The sequence below is a fragment of the Myotis daubentonii genome, chromosome 17 (assembly GCF_963259705.1).
Source record: "Myotis daubentonii chromosome 17, mMyoDau2.1, whole genome shotgun sequence".
NCBI classification, from domain to species: Eukaryota; Metazoa; Chordata; class Mammalia; order Chiroptera; family Vespertilionidae; genus Myotis; species Myotis daubentonii.
Genome location: NC_081856.1, coordinates 40,964,256 through 40,974,384, shown reverse-complemented (window position 1 = coordinate 40,974,384; position 10,129 = coordinate 40,964,256). Strand labels below are relative to the sequence as shown.

At 53.3% G+C, this 10,129-nt stretch overlaps 1 protein-coding gene across 2 annotated transcripts; it reads right to left on the bottom strand.

The window, feature by feature from the left end:
• Positions 1-1,165: 1,165 nt before the first annotated feature.
• KLF10 (KLF transcription factor 10) lies at positions 1,166-7,618 on the bottom strand. 2 transcript variants are annotated; one of them, XM_059672009.1, is made up of 4 exons: positions 7,457-7,618; positions 4,286-4,519; positions 3,257-4,172; positions 1,166-2,762 (listed from the first exon to the last, which is right to left on the bottom strand). In XM_059672009.1, exons 1-4 carry the CDS (start codon positions 7,490-7,492, stop codon positions 2,503-2,505), a joined length of 1,446 nt encoding a protein of 481 aa, XP_059527992.1. In that variant the 5' UTR covers positions 7,493-7,618; the 3' UTR covers positions 1,166-2,502. The 2 variants fall into 2 exon arrangements, with proteins under 2 accessions (XP_059527992.1, XP_059527991.1); XM_059672008.1 differs by lacking the exon at positions 7,457-7,618 and adding an exon at positions 7,177-7,413.
• Between the last annotated feature and the right edge of the window lie 2,511 nt (positions 7,619-10,129).

Here is a 10,129-nt window from a genome sequence, read left to right as displayed (position 1 = left end):
CGCAGCAATTTCATATAGTCCATCTTAATATATGTCAGATCAGAAACAACCAAACTGAAGTGCTAAAGCTACACTAATACATTATCATAACATGCTACAAGTGTACTTGTTTTAGAGCAACTTTGCATTGAGAGCAGAGCCGGCAAACATTCATCTCAGCCATAATACTCTACTGGAATAATTTTATCTACAGGATCAATAAGGAAAAGTCTCAGACGCCAACTAGGACTGGGAAGAACACAGCGAAAGGTGGCTATTTCCACTGGCCCTGTCATTACAGGGGACTGAGCACTAAGTCCACTACCTTCCTCTAGTCCCACTTCTGAAGACCGCCATGATGAGGAAATCCGAGTGGCGTTATGAAGGCCGTTTCCCGACACAGACGCTGCAGGATGGCGAGGCCTCCTCCAGAAGCCGTGCTGCAATTAGGTGGTGTTAAGTTTCCAAGAAAAGATGCTTGTCCTGCCACTGGCGTCCTGCAACATTGCCCCTTACCATGGCTGTTCAACAGCGACCCCGACTCTAGGCCAGCGTGAAGGTGGGCGCTGTGGAAGATGTTCTCTCAGGACAAGGTGATTTCAGAGCAAACTAAAAGCGATCTCCAAAATTATACTCACTACACCAGGTGGCATTTACAGCTCCTAGTTCTTTCGAGTGATGAGTGACTAGCAAGTGTTCCTCTTCCTAGGTGGATTAGCTTTCATGAAGCTTAAGTACCAGTATGTTTATTGCTTAATGGTCTGAGCTAATCTAAGTTCTGGAGGTGAACACTTTACTCTCTATTTAATGTCAGGCTTCTTTTCATTTGCCACAGCAGTCTCATTGCTCATAATTATTCTCTGTGATGTTCCCTTTAACTTAATGCTACTTAACAAGGCTTTGGTGAGAGCCAGAGGTATATTTCAACCTCAAATTATCAAATTGTACAAAAATGTTTAAAAATTAAAATACATGGGGCAGGCTCTTACATCATCTCAGTGAACAGATACCTGGCTTCACTTTGTATAACTCTCTAAACAGATTCGTATGTTAAAGATACACTCTCACAGTTCTAAACTGGAATGAGGAGGCCCTTAGAGAAATTCATATACCAAGTCCTTTCATAGTACCATCAGTGATTAATGCCAAGGTTAGAGAATGGTTTTCAACAAATGCAATCAACCAATTACCAAAGGAAATTCTTTATTGTAAACAAGATATAAAGTACAACAAAAGAAATATTGTGCAAATTGTAAATCACAAGGATTTTTTACTTATTCAAAGAAAACTTTTCCAAGGGTCCAAGAGTTTGGATGTCAGAACTCTAGACCCGATATCGAGAGAAATGTTAAATGGGTAGATACAGGGACATTTTTCACTATATATTTTAAACAATTTACTTTGTTTTACCACTGTGTATATCACCCACTACACAACAGGATATAGCAGAAATACTGTTAACAAAAGTGAATGTTCTAGTAATTTTTCTACATTATCTAGTTCCACATCCCCCGATAAACCTCCTATAAATTAACAGGACAGTATCTGTCCATTTGTGAATAACGGTCATTAACTTTCTAATTCGATAAAGCACATGTTATATCCTCATAACCTAAGGGTACTTTTTACTGATGACATCAGTCACCTTTTTCAAGGAGTTATCTGAAATTCTTGATATCCCTTCCTTACAATATATATTTTCATCTTTGAAATTTTTTCTCAACAAAGTGCAGTGTATCTTAGTCTCTAGAGAAAACACATTGGTATACAATTCTTAAATCTACACAAGAAACTGCAGGCAAACTAAAGTTCAAAGCATAATAAAATGCCTAGATAGTCATTTTTTAAACTTTCAAAACAAAAATGAAAAAAAAAATTGTAGCTACACTTCAAAGGAATTAAATTATTTGAGGATTCCAAATCTTTGGGCCCTCTTTAGCAATATACAGCTAATCACTTCCAAATGTCAGCAATAATGTAAAAATGCAAGGTCTATTTAACAACTACATCCACAAAGTTGACTGGAAAGACAAGGAATAGTAAACAAGATAACTCTAGGAAAAGATGACAATATTTATAATAATAAAAATTGACTTTATATCTCCATCTCTGTACCGTAATGTTGATTTCCAGTCTCTATACTCTTGAAACCAGTGCTTTAGAAAAATCACATTGCAACATTGGTCTCAAGTACAAATGGCAAAAGTAAAGTAACAAGTTGTGCACACAAATTCAAAATTTGTGCTGCCTGTGCTGACCTCATCTGAAACCTTCAAAAACTATTTAAAGGAATAAAGGCTTTCTCGTGTCTCTTATGTGATAAGAAATGAATCCTGCCACTCTGGCGTGCCTGTGACCACAGCACTTCTTGTCATCTAACCCCGCCTGGGCCTTCTCCCCAAGCTGTGGGCGTCGGCTTCAGCCCCACTGGAGGGCCACAGACTTGCAGTGGAAGCATTCCTGCATCACCACTGGCTCCCAGCTGTGTCCAAAGTTAGTTCTTATTCTTCACCTGCTGAGCTGTCACTGTGTGGGAGCAGTGGTTGGAGGTAGGGCAATGTCATTCAACTTGCTCACTTCCATCTGCCAATTTGGTAGCTTCTTGGCTGACAGGTGACGCCGGGCATGCTTGGTCAAATGGTCACTCCTCATGAACCGCCGGTCACACATGGGACAGGCGAATTTCTTCTCACCTGTGTGGGTTCGTCGATGTCTGGACAGTTCATCGGAACGGGCAAACCTCCTTTCACAACCTTTCCAGCTACAGCTAAAAGGCTTCTCTCCTGAAACAAACAATTCAGATTATCGTTACTACGCATTTGCTACATCACTGTAAGTTACACATTCAATTAGATCTACATGTACATTTTAAAAATAAAAGCTACTAAATTAATAAACTGCCAAGTAAGTACTATACATAACTAAACTAATAAACTGTCATGTAAGTACATCCACTAGTTTCAACTTTCATTATCACGTTTATAGGTCTTCCCTTTATAACAGAAGCCCCAAACAAAAAGGTTTCTGAACTCCAACTATGGCACAAGGGCTTTAGAGGTAATTTATTAAAGTAGCTACTCAAGACATTAAACAATCATCATTTGAGAAATTAAAACACCTTCACGAAATCTTTCGGAGGAGCTTGCACAGGTAAATACCATCGACTGAATGGCTAACATGGCAAGTTCTTCCCTAATATGTCTGGTTTATATCTGTGATCACTGCCAAAGGAAACTTCATCTAAATTTCTATAACATAAATAAGGAATGTTTGGTACCTGTATGTGTTCTCATGTGGGCCTTCAGATGAGAACTTTTAAAGTACGTCTTGCCACATCCTGGATGGCTACAGATGTGACTTCTTATCCTCGATGAGTCAATCTGAGGAGTGACTTTTGCCGCCGAAGGGGAAAACCCTGGAGCAGGGGCAATGGGAGAGAGTCTGGTGCCATTGGGGCTCACTACTGGAGGCTTTGGGTTCTGGACAACGGGCTGGGGCACGACAAACATGACAGCGCCTTTGGGCACCTGAGGGCCCATGAACACAAGAGGTGGGCAGACAGCTGGAGGCTGGCTGGGTGGAGTGCTGGGAACAACGGTTGTCACAACAGGGCTGTTTGCAGGGAGGGGGACCATCTGACAGATGACCGGCACAGGCGGCACTCCCCCTGTCGATACTGCAGCAGGTGGAGAAACCAATACTGACTTTTGTTGTGGGGACACGGAAGCTGGCTGAGATCTACAGATGACTGTCTCTGAAGAAGGCACAGAAAAGTCATAAAGTGCAGCGCCCGCTTTCTCATCAGCATCTGCGACTGTGTTTCTCTCACATTCGGATCTGTTTGGGGACACAGCTGCACAAGGTACGCTTTTTCTTGCAGCCTCCACATTTAGGTGGGCTCTTCTTCTAAAAGAATTGTCCTGACAGCTGAGGATGCTGGCGGCTTTCACTGGGCAGGACTGGTGGTTACACAACTGGGCATCGGCTGTATGACGAATCACACTTGTTGCCTGAGCCTTGGGGAACTTGAGGACAGGCACTGGGCCTTTCTCTTCCTCTTTGAAAGGTGCAGCAATGTGAGGCTTGGCAGTATCTGAGAATGACTTGAAGTGTCCAGTAGATGGCGCTGGTGCAATCAGATTTGATACTTGAGAGGGTTCAAAGTCAGAAGGACTATAAGGTGGAGTCAAACACTACAAAGAGAAAAAAACAGGCATAACAGTGTGAGAAATTTAAAGTAGAATTCATTCGTTAAATTATAAGAAAGTGTATCATTTACATTCATCTTAAGAACAACAATACTTACAAATGCGGGGATCGTATGAAAATCAGGAGTACTAGGAAGCAAATTCTCTTCCTCTGACGTATCAGATACGGGGGTAACAGGTCTGTTTTCAAGGTATTTCTTAAAATCAGTCTTCCAACTGCAGCTCATTGACATAAGAGCTTCTACAGCTTCAAAATCACTTTTCTCTGCAGTTTTATTCCAGGAATACATACTCTCTTTTGATCTTTCAGAAATCATTTCCATTCTTTCCTCCTATAGAAACAAAAGGTTGAATACTTATAAATATACTTTTTGTCATCCAAGTAAGACCAGAACACTACAATTTTTTTGTTTTTTTACTATTTGTACAACTCTCCAAATTAAATATGAAATAATTTTCTTCTCACCCCTACTCTAAACCTTCCTCATTCTTCCTCTCACATTTAGGCTTGAACACTGAAATCCTTGCTAGGTAGAGAGGAGCATGTGATTATCAGTGAGGGGACGAAGGCCAAAGGCATCAGTGCATTTGTGATCCAAAAAAAGAGAAGCACTCGGCTTCGAAGAAAAATAGTTATATATATATTCTTTCCAGAGTAGCCACTTGCCACTGGGGTCAGACAAAATAACTAAGGGATGGCTCTGCAAAGGTCATCTTCTTTTAAGACTTTCTTAAAAATGCAGTGCAGCAGACAGCTCTGGCCTGTTCATATGGACCTTTGAAAAGTCACTTCACCTTTTGGGATAAAATCAACAGGATAAGAATTCTTCAGAGTCTCTTTCAAATTAGTGTATAAGATTATTTGAAATTTAAGTTTTTTTGATATATTGGGGGGGGGGGGGGAATCCCAAAACTTTATTTCAACTTCATGTTTGTGTTCCATTTAACACAATGGTTTGCTACTCACAATTATAGCCAGCTAATGCAATAATATTAAAAAAATGGATAATCAGAAAATTTGATCTTCTACCCGGAATTTGCAAAAACCCTGGCTGCAAGGAGTTCGCAACAGTCAAAACAGTCTATTTTTTCAAGAACTGCTTGATGACAAGATCAACAGCACGCTTTGTATTCCTATGCACAGCTCCTTCTATCAAGTGTGTGATGCTTCACATTAAATTGCACTTTAAGAACAATGGTCCTACCCACCACCTCTCCCATTTTTCATTAACGTGATCCCATTCTTCCTCCCAAACAAGAGCCTGCGTAAAAATATCGAAAAGCGTTCTTCACGTAGCAAGGTATGATCCTCGACGCTCGTTTTTTTTAAAACGCGTAAACCTTTCGTGTTGAAATGCTTAGAAAACGAGCCATTGCTCTTCAAACATCGCCAACAACGCCATTGCGTAATCGAGCGTGCATTTATTGTCAGCTGCAACGGACCGCGCTGGTGATACAGAAAAGCCTCCCGACGCCGAAGCAAGAAAGGAGAGAGAGAAAAGGCAGGCGGGCAGGCGGCAGGCAGAGGAGCGTGAGCCGGGAGGAGAAGCTGAGCTGGAGGGCAGGAAAGGGAGCGGGGCGGGAGAGAGGAAAGGGAAGCGGGCGGAGGCGCGGGCGGGGGAGGCAGACGAGGGGCGGAGGCGGCCGGCGGGGGAGATCCTCGCTGGCGGGGACAGACGGATGGGGCCGCCCTAACCTCCGTGAGGCTCACGGGTGAGTCACTGGGAACATTCCTCGCGGCTCGCACGTCCCCGCATCCCAGCCCCCGCCATAGGCCTGCCGGCCGGCGGCCCGCGCCCGCATTGGCTGGGCCGCCGGGGCGGGGGCGGAGGAGGCGGGGGCGAGGCATGTGAACAAAGCGTGATCAGCGGCTGCTCCGGGCCGCGCAGGAAACGTTCACTGGGAATTGCCGCGCCGTCACCTTTCACCTACTTCCTGAGCCGGGGCCCCCGCCCGCGCGCCGGCCGGGGGAGGGGCCGCGGGCGCCGCCGCCAACCGCCCGGCAGAGCGCGCCGAGCCCGCAGGGAGGGGCGGGGCCGCGGGCGCCCGACTCCCGGAGCGCCCGCCCCTCCCCGCTGCCCGCGGTTCCCTTAGGAACCGACAGCGGGGCCGGCTCGCTCCCGCCCCTGGCGGAGGCCGGGGCTGGGTCACTCGGGGACGAGACGCTCCCCGGGCGCACCCGCTCCCGGCCCCCAACCCCCCCACCCCGCCCCCGACCTCCGGCTCAGCTGCCGGAGGCGGAGCCGGGTCCCCGCGGAAAGCCGGCCTCCGCCCCCTCCCGGCGAAGCCCCCGGGGATCCGGCCGAGCCCTCGGTGCTTCCCTCCCACGCCGCCCAGGGGACCTCAGACCACCCGGTCTCTCCCGGCAGACGCAGCGCACCCTCCCCGAGTCTGCAGCTCCGGCCTCCGCCCCCCGCGCGTCTCCACGGGATCCCAGACGTGCAGCCCCCACCGGCCCGCGCTCCAGGCGCGCGGCCCCACGGCCTGCGGCTCCCGCTTAGACTCAGGGCCCCCGCGCCCCCGTCCACCACCCCCCCGTCCCCGCTGCTGGGTCCTGCTTTCCACCCTCCTCTTCCCTCCCCGCGGCGGCTCCCCGCCTCCTCCAAGGGGTTCGTGGAAGGCGGCCACCTGCCCCCTCCGAGGATGAGATGAGGAGTCCCCGGCCGACGTCTGGGGGCGAACTTCTCGTCCCCCTCCTCGGCGCTCTGCGGCCCGCGTGCCATTCCCCCGCATCCTCGCCGGGCACCCTCCCTCCCCGCCCCCGGAGATCTGCTGAGCCGTCCCCTCCTGCAAGCCTCCGTTCAGACCCCCGAGAGAGGGTCCCCTCTCCTGTGCGCACCGCGCCGCCCAAATGCTCGCGAGCCGCCCTCTCCCACCCTGGCTCGCAGTCCCGATCCAGGAGGAGGCATCTCTCTGGGCGCCAGGTGCAGGGGGGCCCCCTGGCCTCCCCACTCTTCCTGCCCCTCCCGCCATCCTCTCCCTCACTTGCCTCCAGCCTCTCCGGGGAGCTGCCCCGGCCCCTCATGACACCTTGAGCAGACCTGTCTCTCCCTCGGCGCTCCATCCCGGGCCGCCTCTCCTGACCCCCTCACGACGCACACGCCCTCGCCGGAGCCTCGCCTGCAGGCAGGAACCCTCCCGACTCCCCCACGACTGCGCTGCAGCCCGGGTCCCCGGGCGCGGCTGGCTGTCAGGGGCTCGGGTTCGCGCCCCGCCGGCCGCTCAGACGTGGCGAGCCGGGGAGGGCCGGGCATTCCCAGGTGGCTTACCGCAGCCTGCTGGAGAGAGGCGCCGAAGTTGAGCATGGTTGGCTGCCTGGCCGCGGGCGGCACGCTCACTGGCTGCTCGTCCAGACGGGCGCGCGGAGACACTCGACGTCGCTCCCGCCGCTGCCTCTGCGCTCCGCGCCGTCTGCCCCCTCCCCATTCAGGTAGCCGCTCCGCCTGCCGCGCGCCGCGGGCGGGGGTGGGGCGGAGCCGGGGCGGAGCCTTAGGCGGGCCAATCAGCGACAAAGGTGTGTGAGGCGCCGGCCAATAGGCTGGCGGGGCCGCGCGTGATCAGCGGCTGCCCGGCAGCGTGAAGCTGGTGTCGGTGGAGCGTGTACACAATCCCCGGCAGCGTGTTCCCTCGGCCCGAGGGACTCCCGCCGCCACCTGGCTCCGTGACCAGCCCCCTACCCCTCGCCCACCCGCCGTCCGTCGTCCCCACCCACCCACCCCCGGCCCAGGGGGCGGGGCCACGGGCGGGGCCCTCGCCCGGAGGCGCGGCGGCGGCGGCGCGCCCAGGCACTGCGGAGGGCTGGTCCCACGTGGGTGGTGGGGAGGGATGCCCACTCTGCCGCGTCCCCTTGGCGCGGGGCCCCAAGTCGGCCAGCCGCGGGGTGGGCGGGACGCCAGGCAGCCGAGCGGGGGAGGCGGCGGCTGCGAGCTCAGGGGTCCGCGCCAAGAGATCTGCATTTGGGAACGCCAAACCTTTTCACGTCTGGCGAGGAAGCGGAGCCCGCTGACCGACTGAGCTGCCTGTCTTGAGCATGTGCTCGGTTTTGCCTGGCTGAGCGGCGGGGATCACGGGGGCGGGGAGGGGAGGGAGGGAAGGGAGCCCAGTAGCTGAGCCGACACCTGTTACTGCGCCCCCCGCCCACGCCCGGGCCTCGGGCGCGGGCTCGCCCTCCCTTTCCGCGCGGTTGGGAGCGGTGCCTGCCCCGCCCGCCCCGCCCATCCTTCCTCCGGCGCTGCCAAGAGAACGGCGTGGGGACTGCAGGGAGCCCGAGAAGTGGACCAATGGGGTGAAGGGAAGCCGTAGACCCCGATTTTTTTTTTCTTTTTTATCCTTTCTGGTGCCGACGCTCGGTGGCGGAATCGAGTTTTGAGCTCGAGGTATTAAAGTTTAAATTGCAGTCTATAAGCTGTTTCAAAAACAGACCCCACCCCCACCCCAGGCCCAGGCCGCCGGAAGCACCCTGCCTGGAAGCCGGGGATTAAGGGGAGGAATCTCCCAGGGTCGCCTGGGGCCCTCCGCGCCACGCCTGGGGCTGGGGTTGCTGCAGGGGTATTAGCCAGGTCAGCGCCCCTCCAAAGCGCCATCGCCCCCCACACTCCCACCACCTCCACCTTCGACCCTCCCCTCCCCCCTGCCCCCGGCTGGACGGAGGCGGGCGGGGCCTGCCGGCTGGGAGCCTGTGGCTCTGCTCCCGGTTTGCGCCTCTTTAGCCGTTTGGTGCCGGTTCGCAGTAACTGTTGGGAGAGTTGGGGAGCGATAACGGGGCCCAAAGGGTACCGACATTTTATCTGCTCGGAACAGGCTGAACACGTGGCGGAGATCACCGCCCCTCCCGCGAGCAGCCGAAAGGCTAATGCACAAGTCCTCTTTGTACCAATAAGCACAGCATGAGCATAGAAAAGGAACCAATTATTTTAGCAATTGCCAAATCCATGAACAAAATTCTCCGATGACTTCTTCTGGTCCATCTAAGGCCCAGGCTAGCCAACAACCGCATAGGAATAATAATCACGATGCACGGGGCCGGAGCCACCCACGGTGGGAAGGAAGAGAACTGAATGGCCTCCTGTCGCGGCCGCTCCAGAATCTGCTGGAGGGGCGCCAGCTCGGCAGCCCAGGCAGCTCTTCCTGTCTCCCCTGCGCTCCAGCCCGCCCCCTCCCCCTCGGTCTGCAGGGTGTCCTTCCCGGCAGGCTTCCTTCCGCCCGGGCAGTCCCATCCTGTTGATCTGAGCCTGCGGGGCGGGAGCAGCTGGCCCCGGGCACCTGCTGCCGCAGAGGAAGCCCCGGTCTGTGCCCAGCCGGCAGGCCAGCTTCCCTTCCTGTCAGGGAGCCGTCCTGGGGTGGGCCACGGCCAGCCCTCCGGGTCTGAACCCCGTCCCTCCCTCAGGAACGTGGGGCTGCTGACCTGGTGCCCCAGCAGGCTGAGAAACAGGGAGCATCCAGGGCTGGTGGGAGTGACTCAAAACAGGAAAGGAAAGGGAAAAGGGGGAGGAGGAACAGCGTGGCGGCGGCACAATTCCTAGAGATTCAGAGAAAGATGTTCCCTGGCCACCTCAGACTCGACATAACCAACACTCAGACCCTGGTTTCTGCTCTTCCTGTATGCACCCATTGTTTTCTTCTGTTTTTGTTTTTTAAAAATATATATATTTTATTGATTTCTTACAGAGAGGAAGGGAGAGGGATAGAGAGTTAGAAACATCGATGAGAAACACTGATCAGCTGCCTCCTGCACAGCCAGCCCCTACTGGGGATGTGCCTGCAACCAAGGTACATGCCCTTGACCGGAATCGAACCTGGGACCCTTCAGTCCGCAGGCCGATGCTCAATCCACTGAGCCAAACCAGTTAGGGCTGCACTCATTGTTTCCCACGCAGCCTTCGCCTTCTCCCTCAAGGCCCTGGATCCGCGTGGTCCCCAGAAATGTCTCTCTTCTCTCCCTC